This window comes from Macaca mulatta, chromosome 14, assembly GCF_049350105.2.
Source record: "Macaca mulatta isolate MMU2019108-1 chromosome 14, T2T-MMU8v2.0, whole genome shotgun sequence".
In the NCBI taxonomy this organism is placed as follows: Eukaryota; Metazoa; Chordata; class Mammalia; order Primates; family Cercopithecidae; genus Macaca; species Macaca mulatta.
Window position 1 is genome coordinate 88,629,129 of NC_133419.1, and position 19,610 is coordinate 88,648,738.

The 19,610-nt window shown below is 37.9% G+C and overlaps 1 protein-coding gene across 1 annotated transcript in view; it reads right to left on the reverse strand.

Annotated features, from left to right (window-relative positions):
• The window catches only part of RAB38 (RAB38, member RAS oncogene family), a 62,699-nt gene that overhangs the window by 30,901 nt on the left and 12,188 nt on the right, over window positions 1–19,610 (reverse strand). Inside the window, exon 2 of the mRNA XM_001104269.5 lies at window positions 4,508–4,788. Coding sequence (XP_001104269.1) covers window positions 4,508–4,788 — 281 coding nt within the window. The remainder of the gene's footprint in view (window positions 1–4,507; window positions 4,789–19,610) is intronic.

The following is a 19,610-nucleotide window of genomic DNA, read 5'->3' on the forward strand; positions in this document are numbered from 1 at the left end:
CCACCTACACTAGTGTTTGTGGTGGTGTATTTGCGAGCATAGCCACACCTGATCCACTCTGTTATGTGAGCAGAATGGAGCAGGCTGGAAAGGGCTAAGATACAGAAACAGACTTTTCCACCAGAGTGTGGCTGTTGTGTGCATCACAGGTAAATCGGCGTATGGGCTGTGGGTAGAGACAGTAGGAATGGTGTAGAGTATGTAAAGTGTGTGTCTATGTGTGGTGGGATCAGATATTATGCATCTGGGCCCCACATACATTATTTCTCTCTCTTTTTTGGGGGGAGGGGGGGAATGGAGTTTTACTCTTGTCGCCCAGCCTGGAGAGCAATGGTGCGATATCGGGTCACTGCAACCTCTGCCTCCCAGGTTCAAGCGATTCTCCTGCCTCAGCCTCCTGAGTAGCTGGGATTAACAGGTACTCACCACCACGCCTGGCTAATTTTTGTATTTTTAGTAGAGACGGGGTTTCACCATGTTGGCCAGGCTGGTCTTGAACTCCTGACTTCGTGATCTGCTTGCCTCGGCCTCCCAAAGTGCTGGGATTACAGGTGTGAGCCACCGCGCCCAGCCACATTATCTCTTATGCTATTATCTCTTAATGCTCACAGTAGCTCTAGGTGAGTGGGTGTGATTAGAGAGTGAATTCAAAAACAGCAACTGATGGAGATTCAGGCAATGGGCGCCAAGAATGTACCAGGTAATTTGTTCAGCAGGCAGCAAAACCAAGTCAGCCTTTGAAATAGGCCCTGAAGATATACTAACAAGAGAAGGGCAGGGTCCTTATCCTAAAGAAACAGATGTGCCAAAGCACATTATAAAAATGGGATATGGGCACAGGAATATTAAAATATCCATTATTAGAGCTAAAGTATGATGTAGAGAGTAAAATAAGTTGAGCTCATGATCTACAGGGTGACCATGTAAATTTAAATTACAAATTAAAAATGAAGGTATTATTAATAATTATGCTGGAACAGCAGGTATAAACCAGGAATTTAGGGGGCAAAATGGGACACACAAGTACCCCAATTATACATCACCTAGAGAATCTACAGGGGGAATTCAATGAAATACAGCCAAGAAAGCAAAAGAATGCAAATGTTAAAAATCAAAGAATATGACTCAGAAAAGACTATTTTCTTTCCTTTGGTTTTAATATTGGGAGAGAGAATGTGAAAAACCAGAGACACCAACATGTATTTAATTTTTATTTTTTCTCTCTTAATTCATTTGCCAGCCAGGGGCTACCATGATTGCTCCAGCAACAGCATTAGTCATGAAAACTCTCATGGAAAGTTACTCCATAGGACTGAAGAGCAAAAGGGTAAATTTCCCTCAGTAGTGGGGTCTGTGGTAAGATGGAGGCTGGTTTCAATGACTAACTCATCTAAAACCCTGAAAGTTTCAACTGCAGAGATGTCCAAGTTGATGATGATACCTGAAGGATTTCTACTGGATGTGCCCATGGGGACAAAGCCAGAAGTTTGACTCAGAAGTTTCAGTGATGCGAAGAAAGGAAATCAGGTATTTATCACCAGACATTATGTCATCACTCAAAAGGACTCTAATTTTTAGTCGATTGACTGTCTAAGAGAAGGATACCTATGGAAAATGTTCTCTGATCTCAAAATGAAGGAATTCATAGCTATCCCCATAATCTACCATCTCTGCTTCAGGCAGACAGTTAAATCTAGGCCTCAGTTTTGTAAATGTTGTAATACTATAGTCAGAAAGTTAGCAGAGCTTTATCAGAGATATTTAAAAAGAATTTTAAAAAAGTTTGACACTCCAGTTTGTCAATGCTGCAGGATTGTTCCTGAGCTTCTAAGTGTTGACTTTGAATACTAATCTGGCACAGGCAAGACATTCTCGTTAAGACATTCAGAAGGACAACCTCAATAGCATTACGTATGGAAGGAAAAGAGACGTTGAACATGCCTTCTATATTTTACAATAAGGCCTTGTACTCTCTTGATTATAATGCTTGTGAAATCTCATGTGCCCCCTCCCCAACACTGTACAAAGCTTCTCTTCAAAGTTCACACTTACAGGGATTTGGAGGATTAGAAATCCAGTACCTAAGTAAGGTGGGTCAGCCAGTCCTAGAGGTACTAAACATTGTGTCCTTAAGCAGGCAGTTTAACACTATAGTGGTTGAGCAAGGAATGTCAGAGTGAGGTGAAAAATGTCTTCGGAAGGTCTTTTGACCCACACGTAATTTCAAGCCTCCCTACAGATTCATAGGCCTCTTCCTTTCTTTTTTCCCTTTTTTCTTATTAGCACTTAATAACTATCACACACTGTATATTTTATTTATGCTTTGTTGTTGTTTTTATCCATGAAGACAAGGTTTTATCTGTTTCATAAGTTTCTACATTCTCAGTGCCCAGAACATTTGTCTGGCATATAGCAGGTATTTGATAATATTTATTGGTTGAACGAATGAATGAATGAATAACAGAAGACTCCTCTCCCCATGTAAGTATGGGTCATTCAATCTAGTTAGCACTTACAATGTAATGTAATCAACTGAGAAAAGGAGTTCTCCAAAGTCCTACTCTTTCTCCCCTGTGCCTGGAGGCTTCTGAGCTGAGAGTGACATTTTTTGAAAGAAAGCAATTTGAAGGAATATGCAGGAACTTTGGAGTGAAATTGAAATTGGTGCTAAAAGGAAATGAAAATAAGTGAATTCACCCACATTTTGGAATTAAAAGAAAAAAAAAACAGGCTAACATTCAAAAAAGAAAATAGACTACAAAAAGAAACCATGCTTGTTAAATTTCTGTAACCTAATCATACCTTTCAGTTGTGCTTTGTCTCCCCTTACAGCAAGAAATCCTTCAACCACATAAACTAAAAAGGTTCAATGAGAGTCAAGAAATATAAAATGATGGGGAATGTATCCTGAACCAAAGGAAGAATCCCAAGAAACAGGGGAAATCAAAATTTTAAATAGAATGAAAGGGAAAAGCACACTGGCACACTCAGGCCTCAAAAGAAAGACAACAACTCTTGCAACTGAGCAATAACAACTTCCCAAACATAAAAGCTAGTGACAGAAGAGCAAGGAGACAGGCTTCAAGGCTCTCCAGGAATGGTTCAAACAAAAGAACATCCCACTGTGACAGAAAAAGTGGCACCACTGCCCTTTTCTTCCTCTCCATCATCTCCAATCCAAGTGCTTGCTTAATTGTGCTGGTCTTTGTAATGTGGTGGTGTTCTCAAATCCAGGTTTTCTTTCCTATCTATAGCCACTATTCCAGTTTAAGCTCTCATTATGTTCTCACAGAACATGGTAACTACCATGCCACTCTCTCTCCTGGTTCACTGCCCTCCAATCCGTCTTCCAATAGTTTCTCCAAGGCAAATTGGACCATTCTACTTTCCAGTAGGAAACCCATTAGAGATTCCTCCTCAGCCTTTTGGAATGATGACTCCAGTAATATTTTCAAGCCATTTGCTAATGAGGGGCACAAATGTTCACTATAAGGCCCAAGTGTGAACTCCATAAGTACAGAGCCCATGGCTATCTTATTCATAGCTGAATCCCAAAAACTAGCGCAATGCCTGTGCTCCACAAACATTTAATATTTGAATAAAAGTGTCATGATATAAAACCATGTAAAATTCAATCCTAATAATGTAATTATATGCAGACACACACAAGTCAGAATATACAGCAAAAAATAGTTATTCTTTTTAAATTTTAGTTATGGTTTTTTATGGATTTTCAAATTTTGCCATGAAAGTTTTTTTTTTTTTTTTCTCCTGTGATACTGAGATTTTAAAAATACAGGCACAAACAAAAAGAGAGTAGAACAAAAGCCAGACACCTGACATATCAGATGGCAACATTAGGGAACAATGGGAAGTATATTATCCTCATCACATCATACAGGATCCTTCATCTTCCAGCCCTGCCTCAGCTTCACCTCCTGCCACTTTTCTGCTACCCGGGGGAATCAGCATGGCCAAGCTATGCTGTGTTCTTCACATTTGTGCTTGCTGTCTATTCTCTGTTACCCCACCATTCCGGTATGCCCAATGTAGTGTTTGCCATCTTTTCTTTCCTAGGAGCAAGCACATTTCCTGACGTACAGGTGAATATATTAAATATCGATTGTGTAAATTAACTAACACATGAATAAGACCTTTACTATAAAACCATACTCACGTAATAAAGTTGTTGTGAGGACTAAATAGGAAAATGCATGCAAAATATGACTGGCTCATAGTAAGACCTCAAAAAGCAAACACAGTTATCCACTATTACTATTGTAACCTTCTACAAGTTGCTTTGCTCCTCTTGTCACAATAATAAATTGTAGACAATAATTTCTGCTTTGCCTGCTCATTGCATTGACATGAGAAAGAGCTTAGAGCAATCTGGAAACCACAAATCACTAAACAAACATATTATTATCATTATGAGATAGTGATGATTATATGCCATTTTCTTTGTGAACCTTGCTTATATTAAGCTTATTATTTAAAGTCACATTACCTTTGCTGATGTTTCAAACCATCCTACGAAACCATGCTCCTTGCAGAACTGGTCCATCTTGAGGCCATTGTTCATGAGCACATCCTTCCCCTGGTCACATTTGTTGGCCAACAAAACCACTGAAACCGGTTTGCCATTAGGGAGAGTTAACTTGGAGTCCAAATCATTTTTCCACTTTGCCACTGCTTCGAATGTGGCTGGCCTAGTGACATCGAAGACAATAAATGCACCCATAGCTTCTCGGTAATAGACCCTCGTCATGTTTCCAAATCTTTCTTGACCTGACACCAAAAAGAAATAAAAATAAAAATGTATTACAATTGCAAACTGAATCATATTAGAACTTCATGAAGCCTCCAAGATGAGCAAGTCAATCAGTAAAATGCTTCATCTTTATTGATTATCTTTAAAGAGTGAACTATATATACAATCATGCAGCTTTATTCTTGATTTTTGATTTCAGAAGGGAATTCATTCATTTAACAAATACATACTGAAAAATTTCTGTGTACCATGTAATATTCTAGACCTGTGCAAATATAGTATTCCAGTAGCCACATGTGGCAATTTAAATTAAATGAACAAAAACAAAACAAAATTTTTAATTCAAGTACTCTGTCACCCTAGCTAGCTACATTTCAAATGATCAGTAACTGTATGTCGCTAGTGCCTACTGACTATGCCAATAATAAAACATTTCCATAAGTATAGAACATTTGATTGGGCAACACTATTCAAAATATTTGGGATACTCTGATTAAAACATAAAAATTCCTGCCACCATGGAGATTACATTTTAATGGGAAGACAGATTCTAAACAATAAACATCATAAATAACAAAATTATGGAGTATGCTTAAAAGGGATCCACAATCTAGTCCAATTAAAGGTTATATATTAGCTAAAATTCATTCATGTTTACTAACCATGAAAAATGTGATTTACATAAGTGATTATAAAGGTGCAATTATTACCCCCATTTTAAAGTGAGAAAATTGAGACTTAGTCTAAGTAACATTCTCAAATCATATAGATAGGAAGCTTAAGAAATCATAATTCAAACCTGAGCAGTTTGAATCTAGAGCTCACAGTCTTTTACCAACATTAAATACTCTCAACTACTGAAGTATAGGCTTGTACTCTCTCTTCTGCAGGCTTATATACCAGGACCACACACAGGACCATCCCACTGAATTTGACCGAACAGATATTTATTGGACACCTATTGTATTGATGCCAGTTTCTGGACTGCTCACTCAGAATTCAGCAGTGAACTAGATGGTCTCTACCCTTAAATGCTCTACAACCTATTGGGTAAGAAAAGCCCTACTATAGCAAAACACTAAATAAGTTTTGTTTTTGTTTTGTTTTGTTTTTTAGGATAAGGATTGGTTTTAGAATTAGAATCAGTTGGAATCAATTTTGCTCTGATGGTTAATTTTCTGATTGAATATTGTCAAGTTTCTTAAGCACTCTAAGTTTATTTTTCCTTATCTGCAAATTGGCAATAATAATATGTACTGCACAGTGTTGCCAGGTGGATGAAGTGAATTAATATATGCAAAGCACCCAGCATAGTACCTTAGAACTAGTCAATACTGGAGTTTTCCTTCTCTTTTGGAAGCATGTTAAAAAATGTGAAAGACAATATGGCACAAGTTCTGAAATCAGAGTTTCATATCAGGGTTTATGACAAAAAATAATTGTAAGTATTTCAGCTGAATAACAAAAATGAACAAAATTCTATTACTTCTACCTCTGTCTACTAATGGTTGCTGAAGACAGAAGCTAATGACTTGTATTTTCTGAACTCAAAACCCTAGAAGTATGTGACCAGACGAAGCCTTTTTATTCTGATTTGGGAATTTATTAATGTTAACAGTCTTATAAAGTCATATAAATTAAAACAAAGTTAGCATGTATTTAACAAGTCAACTTTTATTGGAAAGAGTAAAATGCTAAAACTGGGATGTATCTAAGAAAATACAGGTTAACATATCTCTAAGAAGAATATTTTACCCTTAATTTTGAGCTCAAACCTTTATGATGGTAAGTTTTAATTCAAGTTAGCAAGCTGTTTTGTAGATGGTTATATTTACATTGGTAGTAGCACTGAAGTTGTAAGAGAAGGCTCCCTAAGCACTTAGTGAAAATGAATAAAGGTTGAGGGCTCTGGTCCCAGTGTGTGAGCCTGTGTGCACAAGCAAGTATCGCTGGAAAAAAGAGTATTTTGTCATAGCCAGCACATGACAGTCTTACAGTATTTCTTACATGGGTTATACCAGAGATGCATTTTTTATCCCATAGTTGTCTAGTCAATGAAAGAAAGGGGCAAAATATTCTCCACATGACACATAACTCAGAGATGAACTTTTAGTTTTCCCAAATAAGTTTTAAACTTCTTTTTTTCTTTTTAAATTCCTGGTGCAAACAGTGATCTCCTTTGATACTGCCCAGGGTGGCCATGACATTTCAGAAAAATAGGGTAAAAAAGCCTTCTATGATTACTCAGAACTTCCAAGGCCTTTAGGCTTTTAAAGGATGTCTTATGATCTCTTTCAAGGATCTAATCAGATGAAGAGCAAAGTCAGGGGTTAGTCAATAATCTGCTTGTCCAGAGGTTTTCATAGTAGAATAAGGCAGTCCTCAAGAATAAAGATTTTGCATTTTAAATATATGATAGAGTTATTTTAAGACCATACAAAACGCAATACATAGGCTATACCTTCATAGAGAATCAAAAAGGAAAATGTGTGTGTGTGTGTGTGTGCGTGTGCATGTGTGAGTTTGTGAATGTATGTACGTTAGATCAGAAATAAGAAGAAGACAGCTTGTTTCTAGAAAGAAAAGATGTTTATATGTTGAGGTCACTGAGCCAGCCCACTTGGAGAGTTCATATTTTTGGCATTCCAGTAAGAGATCACATTTAGATCAGAGCATTCCTAGCACTCACACTGTTTCCTTCCTTTTTCAACTGATAGTCCTCTTTGCTGTTTCTTATTCAAAAAATGAGAACCATGTGACTCAGAGTGAGTGCCTACTTTTGGGCAAAGTAGAGACCTGATGAATTCACCGTAGTTAAATTTCCTGTTTAAAAAATGACTATAATTCAAAAACTTCCCTTGGTTTTAGATCACTTATTCAACACATACTTATGGAATAGCTAATGTGGCTAAAGCTCTATACTTTGTGCTGGAAATATACAGTTTTTACCCAGGAGAAATTTCTAAACTTTTGTCACATTGGATTACTGCACTGAAAATAATCCACTTCACCACATAAGTCCCCAATGCTCTTACATACACACTTCATAGCAGTGTAGATGTGGCTCATGATTCAGCTTTCAGCTATAAGGGGTGTTAAATGAGAAAGCAATCAACCAAATCACAAAAGTTAATATGATTGCTGCAGGAACTATTTACATAATCTCACAGCAGAAGATACCAACTTGAAAAGTCAAAAGACGTGGTCTTAATTTGGTCTCACTGGTTACCAGAACAGGCTCAGACACATGTATTTCTCTCCCTGAGACTCAGTTTTCTTATCTATAAATGAACTTGGTGTGGCTGATCTCAAAGGCCCATTCCTCATGCCTTAGATTAAATCAAACTTTGGCCCCCTGTACCAGCAGCCTGAAATGGTCCATTTGGTGCCACAGACTCAGCTAAAAATACACACAAGCATCACAGCTATAATGTGTACCTAGCAATATTTTTACTTCAAGTCATCTTCTAACTCCCTCCTCACTCCTTCAACCAAAGAGACTCCAGTATCCAACTAACATTTCAACTTCAGAGGTAGCCCTTGGCTCTGCCCGTCCTCTCCCCCAGCACTGCTCCTGCTCCAGCTCAGCCCCTCATTGCTCCTCACCTGGACCCCTGGCAGCTCCCTAAATGGGGATCTCAGTATCTAGGCTCTCATCAATGTCTCTCTCCCCAAATATAAACATAAATGTAAGCATAAGTCTTCAGGCAGTTGCCATTCTGGCAGCATAAGAAATCACTCTGGCGCCTAAGAAATACCCATCCCTAGTTGAGTTGCACTTCTCAGAGATTATTTATTGTGTTGTTTTTGTGAAGAGATCAGAAATCTGTATTTTTAAGCTATCTCTACATGATGTTAGTGTATGACCTAGTCTTAAAACTGCTATTTCTTTTTTTTCCCCCAAGATAGTAGATTAGAGCCTTGTAGCATGCCTCAGCCATGTGGAAATAGCAAGATAGTGCATAAAGGCCAACTGTGTGGGCTTTATTTCAAGAAAGAAAATGGGAATCCACCAGGACAACCTAAATTGAAGGACACCCCAAATCCCAGGGAGGGAAACATGGGCAAACAGCCCCTTTGATGGCATCCAGCTAATAAAAGTGAGAGAAACTCAGGTACATGAGAGAGGCAGAGAGCCTCCTTCTGTGACCTGCCTTTCCACTGGGGATCCCAGCAAAGCATGCCAAGGGAAAGCACTTTGTATCTCCCAAGCCCTAGAGCTAACTTGCAGAGTTTCTTGGAGACACTGTGAGAGAAAGACGTGAGGAAAAGCTGCAGACATTTTCCCATACCCAGGACCAAGATCAGGATGCCATTTTTAATCCGAGTGCGTAGCAAGGCAGCCATTCATTTTAATCTCTTGCCAGAGACCAGGGCACTCACTCTAGAGAAGTGTAGGAGTCTCCACAGCCAGAACTGTGGAAAGCCCCTCAGCAGTAGGTGCTGGAATTGTGTTCTCCTCTGTCACAACACTGGGACAGGAGGAGAGCTGATAAAGCTGCAGTTTCTACTGGGCAGTAATACTTGTATCTAGGGCCAGCTTGGCAATCTGGAACCAATCTGCAGGTGTCCAGCCTGCTCGCCTGAGATTGTGGTGCAGCAGGGCCCTCTTTGCTCTACTCCCAGGCAGAAATCCAGGCATTTGGAGCACCCACTTGACCAGACCAGTAGCCTGAGTTGCCCCACCCATGACAGACATAGATCATGGTACAGCAAGTCCCTCTCCACTCCATGGCTAGGCAGATCTCCAGGCATTCAGATAACCTGTTCACCTGGAGCAATAGTCTGACCTGCACCACTCATCCTGTGCAGTGATCCTGGTGCAGGGAGGCAAACTCTGTTTCACGTCAGGGCAGATCTCTGGGCATTCAAAGCACCTGCTCATCTGGCTCAGCAGCCTGAGCCACCACACCTATTCTGAACATAGACCATGAGGCAATGAGGCACTCTCTGCTCCATGCCCAGGCAAATCTCCAGCCATTAGGAGCACCAGCTCACTGGAATTGGCAGCCTGAGCCATCCCACCCCTCCTGTGCAGAGATTGTGGTGCAAGGATAGCCTTTCTGCTCTATATCCAGGCAGATCTCTAGGCATCTGAAGCACTTACTCTCTTGGATTAGGGGTTTATAGGCTGCTACCCTTCCCATGCAGTGCACTTGGGGTTAAGGAGATTTCCCAGCCTGATGCTGAGGTACACAACTGGGCACTTGGTGGCTGCTCCCCATATTCTCCTGCAGCACAGTTGCTTGCCCCTGTCATTAGGAGACCTGTAGATGAACCTACCTGGTCTGGCCCCACCCATTGCGGCCCCCAATCCCCTGGGCTGAGCAGGGAGCTCAGACAACTGTGCGTTCCAAGAATCAGCCCATTGCCTGAGGCAACAGAGAGCTTCTGCCAGTAAACAAGGATCAAGTATATACGTAGTCACATTGGCCACAGCCTGCTATCATGCATAAGCACTGTCTACTGGCATATAGGTCAAACTGCACAGCCCCAATATAAAACCTACAGAAAGAAGTACATAAGGCTACAGAAGCAAAACCAAAAGACCCAATGGAGCGGGGGAAAGGAAAAGGAAAAGGGAAAGAAAAAAATAGCAATGGTATGATAGGGAGATAAAGAAAAAGAAAAAAAATCCTACAAACATGAAAATAATTATAAAAATTAGAAGTGCCAAAATTTCCAAATGAAAAGGAACAAGCACAAAAATCCTGACACTATGAAAAATATGAATGCAGTGACACCATCAAAGGATTGCACTAGCTTTCCAGCAAAGGTCCCTAATGAAAATAGAAATTCAGAAGTGACAGATAAAGAATTCAAATCATGGATTGCAAGGAAGCTCAATGAGATCCAACACAAGATTGAAAAGAAACTTCTAAAGCAGTCCAGAAAATGAAAGAGGAGATAAATCTTAAAATGTAATTAATCACAGCTTCTAGAATTGGACAACTCACTTAAGGAACTTCAAAATACAAGTGAAAGCGTTATCACTAGACTAAACCAAGCAGAAGAAACCATTTCAGAGCTTAAGAACTAGTCTTTTGAACTAACCCAGACACACATATATAAAAAAAAGAGAGTATTTTTTAAATGAAGACAGTCTTTGAGAAATGTGCAATTATGTAAAAAGATCAAACCTACAAATTATTCCTGAGAGAGAAGAAAAATTTAAAAACCTGGAATACGTATTTAGGGGGATAATTCAAGAAAATTTCCCTAACTTTGCTAGAGAGCAAGACATTTAGATACAAAAAATCCAGAAAACACCTGCCAGATACTATACAAAATGAACATCACCAAGGCATATAGTCACCACATTGTCCAAGATCAATGCTAAAGAAAAAAATCTTAAAGCCAGCTAAACAAAAATGTCAAATTGCATAAAAGAGAACCCCATTTGGCTAAGAGTGGACATCTCAGCAGAAGCCTTACAAGCCAGAGAGATTGAGGGACTATTTTCAGCATTCTCAAAGAAAAGAAATTCCAATCAAAAATGTCGTATCCCAGCTGGGCACAGTGGCTCATGCCTGTAACCCCAGCACTTTGGGAAGCAGAGGCAGGCAGATCATGAGGTCAGGAGTTCGAGACTAGTCTGGCCAACATAATGAAATCCCGTCTCTAATAAAAATACAAAAATTAGCTGAGTGTGGTGACACACACCTGTAGTCCCAGCTACTTGGGAGGTTGAGGCAGGAGAAACACTTGAACCTGGGAGGCGGAGGTTGCAGTAAGCTGAGATCGTGCCAGTGCACTCCAGCTTGGGAGACAGAGCAAGACTTTGTCTCAAGAAAAAAAAAAAAAATTATATCCCACCAAACTAAGCTCGTAAGTGAAGGAGATTTTAAAAACATTTCAAAACAAGTAAGTCCTAAGGGCATCTGTTATCACTAGACCGGCCTTACAAGAAATCCTTATGGGAGTTCTAAATATGGGAATGAAAAAACTATACTGGCTACCACAAAAATACACTTAAGTACATAGCCCACAGTCCCTATAAAGCAACCACACAACAGAAACTTATATTTCAAAGCAAACCAGCTAATAACTTCATGATAAGCTCAAGACCTCACACATAAATATTAACCTTGAATGTAAATGGTCTAAGCTCCCCACTTAAAAGACACAGAATGGCAAGTCGGAAACAAACGAAACCCATTCATATGCTATCTTCAAGAGATCCATCTCACATGTAATGACACCCATAGGCTCAAAGTAAAGGATTAGAGAAAGATCCAGCACATAAACAGAAAACAGAAAAGAGCCCAGGTTGTCATTCTTATGTCAGATAAATCACACTTTAAACTGGCAACAGCCAAATAGGACCAAAAAGGGCATTACATAATAATAAAGGGCTCAATTCGACAATAAGACTTAACGTCCTAAATATATTATGCATACAACATTGGAGTAGTCAGATTCATAAAACAAGTACTTCCAGACTTCTGAAAAGACAGAGACAACCACATAATAATAGTGGGGGGCTCTGACATTCCACTGTCAGTATCAGACAAATGATCAAGGCAGAAAACTAACAAAGAAATTCTGAACTTGAATTTGACACTTACCGATTGGACCTAACAGACATCTATGGAATACTCTACCTGCCAACCACAGAATAAACATTCTTCTCATTTGCACAGAACGTATCAAGATTGAACACATGCCCAGACATGAAGCAAGTCTCGGTACATTTGAAAAAATTGAAAACATACAATCATACTCTTGAACCACACTGGAATAAAAATAGAAATCAATATCAAAATCTCTCAAAACCACACAATTACATGGAAATGAAAACAACTTGCTCTTGAATGACTTTTGGATAAACAATAAAATAAAGGAGAATTTTTTAAAAAATATTTTAAACAAATTAAAAAAAAGGGACACAGCATACTAAAATCTCTGGGATGCAGCAAAGGTAGTAAAAACAGGAAAGTTTATGGTGTTAAATGGCTAATTTAAAAAAATTAGAAAGATCTTAAATTGACAATGTAACATCAGAAAAAAAAAGGAAACACTAAAATCAGAGCATAACAGAATGAAATTGAGACCCAAAAATACATACAAAGTATCAATGAAAGCAAATGTTGGTTATTTGAAAGGATGAACAATATCAATAGACAACAAGCCAAATTAACAAAGAAAAAAAGGGAGAAGATCCAAATAAGCCCAATCAGAAATGACAAAGGTGACATTACAACTGATCCCACAGAAATACAAAAGATTATCAGAGACTATTATTAACTCTTCTTTGCAAACAAACTAGAGAATTTAGAGGAAATGAATAAATTCCTGGAAACACACAATCTGCCGACATTGAATCAGGAAGGAATTAAAACCCTGAATAGACCAATAATGACTTCCAAAATTGAATGAGTAATAAAAAGCCTACCAACCAAAAAATGTCTCAGGCCAGAGTGATTCACAGCTAAATTCTACCAGACATATAAAAAAGACTTGGTATCAATCCTACTAAAACTATTTTCAAAAAATCAAGAAGTGTCTCCTCCCTAACTCATTCTAGAAAGCCAGTATCACCCTGATACCAAAATCTGACAATGACACAATGAAAAAAGAAAACTACAGGCCAATATCCGTGGTGAACATAGACACAAAATTCCTCACCAAAACACTAGCAAACCAAATCCAACAGCACATGAAAAAGTCAATTCACTATGATCAAATAGGCTTCATTCCTGGATGCAAGGTTGGTTCAGCATATATAAATCAATAAATGTGATTCACTACATAAATAGAATTAAAAACAAAAGCCATATGATCACCTCAATAGACTCTGAAAAAGCTTTTGATAAAATCCAACATCCCTTCATAATAAAAACCCTCAAGAAAATAGGTATCAAAGGAACATGCCTCAACATAATAAGAGTGATCTATGACAAACCCACAGTCAACATGATACCGAACAGGCAAAAAGTAGAAGCAATCTCCTTGAGAACTGGAACAAGACAAGGATGCCCATTCTCATTGTGCCTACTCGACATAATACTGGAAGTGCTAGCCAGAGCAATCAGGCAAGAGAAAGAAATTAAAAAATCCAAATAGGAAAACAAAAAGTCAACCTATCTCTCTTTATGGCCAATATGACTCTATACCTAGAAAGCCCTAATGACTCCGAGAACTATAAATGACTTCGGTAAAATTTCAGGCTTCTAGAATGGATAAATGACTTCAGTAAAATTTCAGGATACAAAAATCAATGTATAAAAATCAATAGCATTTCTATCCACCAATAATGTTAAAGCTAAGAGCCAAATCAAGAGAACAATCCCATTTACAATAGCAGCAAAAAAAAAAAAAAAAAAAAAGAAATAAAAATAAAATAAAATACCTAGGAATACATCTAACCAAGGAAGAAGGTAAAAGATCTCTACAAGGGAACTATGAAACACTACTAAAAACAACCATAGGTGATACAAACAAAAAAACATTCCAAGCTCATAGGTTGGAAGAGTCAATATCGTTAAAATGGCCACAGTGCCCCCCAAAAATCTACAAATTCGATGCCATTCCTGTCGATCTACCAACATCATTTTTCACAGAACTAGAAAAAACTATCCTAAAATTCATATGGAATCAGAAAAAGCCCAATAGCCAAAGTAATACTAAGCAAAAAGAAGAAAACCAGAGGCATCACATTACTCAACTTCAAACTATAAGGCTACCGTAACCAAAACAGCATGGTACTACTACAAAAACAGACACACAGACCAATGAAACAGAATAGAGACACCAGAAATAAAGCTTCACAAGTACAGCCATCTCTTCTTTAACAAAGATGACAAAACTGAACAGTAGGGAAAGGACACCCTATTCAATAAATGGTGCCAGGATAGCTGTCTAGCCATATGCAGAAGAATGATTCTGGACTCCTACCTTTCACCATATAGAAACATTAACTCAAGATGGAATAAAGATTTAAATGTGAGATCTGAAGCTAGAAGAAACCTAGAAGAAAACCTAGGAAACACCATTCTGGATATCAGCCTTGGGAAATAATTTATGACTAATTCCTCAAAAGCAATTGCAACAAAAATAAAAATTGACAAGTGGAACCAATTAAACTAGACAGCTTCTGCACAGCAAAAGGAACTATCAACAGAGTAAACAGACAATCTACAGAATGGGAGAAAATATTCACCAAATACACATCCAACAAGTGTCTATTTTCCAGACTGTATAAGGAATTTAAATAACTGAACAAGCAGAAAACAATCCCATTAAAAAATGGGCAAAAACATGAACAGAAGATATATGAGCAGCCAATAAATGTGAAAAAATATCCCACATCACTAAACACCAGAGAAATGCAAATCAAAACTACTATGAGATACCATCTCACACCAGTCAGAATGGTTTACCATTGACTAAATAGTCAAAAAACAACAAATATTGGCAAGGCTACAGAGAAAAGGGAATGCATTATACACTTTTGGTGGGAAGGAAAATTAGTTCAGCCATCATGGAAAGCAGTTTGGAGATTTCTCAAAGAACTTAAAACGGAACTACTTACTAGTCAACCCAGCAATCCCATTCTTTTCTATATATCCAAAAGAAAGCAAATCATTCTACCAAAAAGACAAGTGCACTCACATGTTCATTGCAGTACTACTGACATAGCAAAGACATGGAATCAACCTAGGTGCCCATCAATGGTGGACTTGTTAAAGACAACGTGGTACATGTTCATCAGGGAATATAATGGAGCCAAAAAAAAAAGTAAAATCATATCCTTTGCAGCAACATAGATGTAGCTGGAGGCCATTAATGCAGGAACAGAAAACTAAGTACTGCATGTCCTCACTTATAAGTGGGAGCTATACATCAGGTAATCATAGACACAAAGATAATGACAACAGAAACCAGGCACTACTAGAGTGAGAAGAGAAGAAGGGACAAGGGTTGAAAAACTATTGGATACTATGCTCACTACCTAAGTAAGGGGGTCATTTGTACTCCAAAGCTCAACATCATGCAATATACCCATGTCCATGTTACAAACCTGCATATGTATCCCCCTGAATCTATAATAAAAGTTTAGAAAAAAGACAAGAAAACCTCTATCTCCATTAGAATCCACTATCAAAAGGTAAGTCTTACCATTACTCTCTGCTGGTTTAGCTATTCAGTGACTCTTATATGCCTAAGAAAAATACACCTTCATTGATATGTGATTTAATGTAGTACATTTTTGGTTCTGACCACTTTTTCAAACTCTTGTCATTTCCTTCAAAGTGATCCATGGCCAAGTCCCATTGGACTACTTGTTATTTTTAAAACACATCCTAAATTACTTTCCAGATTCTCTTGTCTTTTTACATCTTTGTGCCCAAAGCCTGAATTCCCTCCTCATCTCTACTCCCACTCTGTTCAATAAAATCCTATGCATCCTTCAAATATGCCCTTAAATCTCACCACATTTGTGCATACTTCCCTGTCCTGACAGCTGGAATCACTGAATCTCTTCTTTATGAACCCACAGAATTTTAAAAATTCTACACCACTGACACTTATTATGCTGTGCATTCATGCTTGGATGTCTAACCATGGCACTGAAAATCTTGGAGAGCAGATTGACCATGTTTTGATATTGCAAAACCCAAGGCTTATTTCTCCACCTTTAGGATACAACAAGAGCTCAAGATTGTATGGTGGAAATAAATTCAATTAAGGTTCCTCCTTCCTCTAAAATGCCTTATCGTGTATTTGTGAATTAGTGCTGCATACTGATGAACTTACTCTATACTCAACTCCAAATTCCAGTAAATAATCAATAGATGGTTATTGGAGGAGAAAATTAACATTATTCCAACAGAGTTATGTGCATATCTGTTGTAACAAGTTTCAGCCTGGATTATTATGCTTTCATAATCATTCTCATTTTCTTAAGAAATACTACCTTGGAATCAATTTACTCTATTACAAATGATACATGTGTTGAAGTCATAGAACAATCAGTAGACCTAAGAGTGACACCAAGATGTTCTCTATATTTCTAGGGAGTAACAGTATGGAAAACATAAAGTAAATATATAATCAACAGGAAATATGGACCTTGCACAATAATCTAGAAGAAAAATAAACTATAATTGCTGCAATGGTCTAAAGGATACTGACATCATAATGGCTTATGCTGGTTTTGAAAGCTCAGGGGAAACCCACATACTGAAATTAGAGTCAGGCTGACATCCTAGTGATGGTGGTTATTTTCAGTTTTTGATAAAAGCCTATTTGACAGTCTGGTGGTGGTTCAGAAACTCTTTCATCTGTTTTTGTGACTTTGCCCCATCAAACCAATGACAGAAACATATAAATTAATCACCATTTTTCCAAGTCACCTAGGTGTATATCCTAGAATTCACCTGGTACAATCTTCCCCTACAAAATAACAAGCCACCCCATAGCCAGAACCAAATTTCTGCAGCCCCTGTGACAAGCACAGCACTCTATATAGTAAGCATTCAATATGGTCCCCATGCTGAGTGAAGGAATAATTCTTAATTCCTTACTCCTCTCCCAGTGGATACTTGCAGGTTTATTAGGTATTTAAGAGTTTTCTGTCATGTCTGTTCGGTTGCATTCATCACTTTCTTTCCACTACCACTGAAATCACTTTAGTTAGGATTGTCTAATTTCATCTCATCTAATCTCATTCATTCATTTAACAAAAAAAAATTTAATCCCTATAATTTTCCAGAATTATAACTAGGAACATATAACTAGAACATACAGCTGGTTAGCTAGTTATGTTCTAATAACTAGAAAAAAATCCTTGCCTTCATGATGATTCCATTCTACCCTCTGACCTCCTGTTGCATTTTTGAGGTTGCCCTCTTAGATCTACAAGTTAAAGGCTAATTTTCAGACTGAGGTCAAGGTTTTGTCCCAACTTATGCCTTGCTAGGCTCTGCTAAGTCCTGCTTCTTGCTTCCACTTACTCCCATACGATGGCAAATCTACTACCACTGAAAGGTACCCTCTCCCTCATCCTTCACCTAACCAGATTCTACCCATTCTTTAAGGTTGTACCCAAGCCCCACCTTCTTGGAGACTTTTATGACTGCCTGGACTCACACTCATCTCTTAACTCTTCCATATTCCCACAGCACTGACTAACTGGCTCACTCGCTCAACCACTTCATCAGGCCCTGCCTTGTACTTCTTTTTATGTGCTGCAAACCTGTGCAGCCTCTGTCCCCAGTTACACTGTAGACTCACGTCCACTGTAGAATTACTCAATTACTATACTCTGTGTCTACATAACACAGGTACCCTGAGAGGCTGTTAGTTTATGCTCACAATGCATTTCCAGAATAGAATAGCACTAGTAATACAAGTACTCTTTACATAGTGAAATAACAATTAATATTTATTTCTTATTTGCAAGAGGGAACCCCAGAAGGAAAAGGAGTAGGCTGAATAAAAGAAGATCTTTGATCTAACTCATTTACTTTTATGCCTACTGAACTTCTGTCATTATTAAGATCCCATCTGAAAAATATCTGTTCACAATTCAGAACCACCCAAACTCTTTTAGCAATTTCCTTAGTTCCCCCATAATCAATGACTCTCATTTCACCCTACTGTTAGTTACCATCTCTTACAGGCAAAATTTGTCTCTATTCAACAAGAAGATAAAGCTAGATGAAGGATATTGAATTAAGTAAGCTAAAGTTAACAAGAGAATAAGATGGCAGAAGAAGTAAATGTTGGCTTTATTGTTGTTCATAATTACCTTATAGAACAAAAGGTGGATGGATTATAGTGATCTACTTTTAAAATACATTTTCAAAACTATTCTCATTAAATTCTGAATGTATATTTAAATTTAAGGCAGTGCATGTGATATATATGTGTGTATGTGAAAATGAGTACTAATACAGTAGCTCAACAGATTTTTTCTCAGAATAATTTTAGACTGGAGTCCAGTGCTACCAGCTTAAGCAAATAACTCATGTGGATGGAGATAAAAAGATAATTTAGCAATGTAAGGTCCAACAGTGGATAAAGAGGGGAAGGAATGAAACCAAGTCATGGATGAATCAAGACAGAAGGACCGGCATCTCATGTTTATAATTAAATAAATAAACAACCTAAAATACCTCTGAACTGTAAGCTCAAATGTATTACACTAAAAACCTACTTTCGAATTACTTGGCATTTGAGACAATACCAGTCAGTAGCCATTAAATACATTTTTATAAATAACCTCCAAGAGATCCTGAACTCTAAAGGTTTCATTCTTAAGGAATTTCCAGATTCCTTTAGAGTTATAACTCCCAAAATATATGCCAAGGTGCTCTAGGGGATGCCATGGTGAACTCACATGGGTGAAAGAGGATATTTTAAAATTTCAATGCAAATACAGTAGTACTCAAGATTCATTAGACACCCCAGGAACTACTAGCTTGAGGTAGTTCACAGTGTTAACACTACATACATTCCTTTTGATGTCATTATATCTGTTTGAAACTGGGGTTTGGAGGTTTCTGTGATGAAAAGCAAAAATCATGTGAAAATCAATGTGAAACAGGAAATTAGGGTGGTATGGTAGTGGCATCCACTCCGGCTCAAAGGTTTGAGAGGGTGTTTCATGGCCAAAGTCATACACTTGCCTATAGTAAACTGCAGTGATTAAAAATGAAACAAAAATAATTTTCTTTTAAATTATATGTTCTCTTTTTTTTCTTATGACTATTAAGTTGTTAGACCGTAACACTTATTAAGTTGTTTGGTGCTATTTAATGAACAGGATTGTTAGGTAGTGCTTTTGGCCTAGAGGCACAATGAAAAAATTAACACTAAGGATTTGGATGCA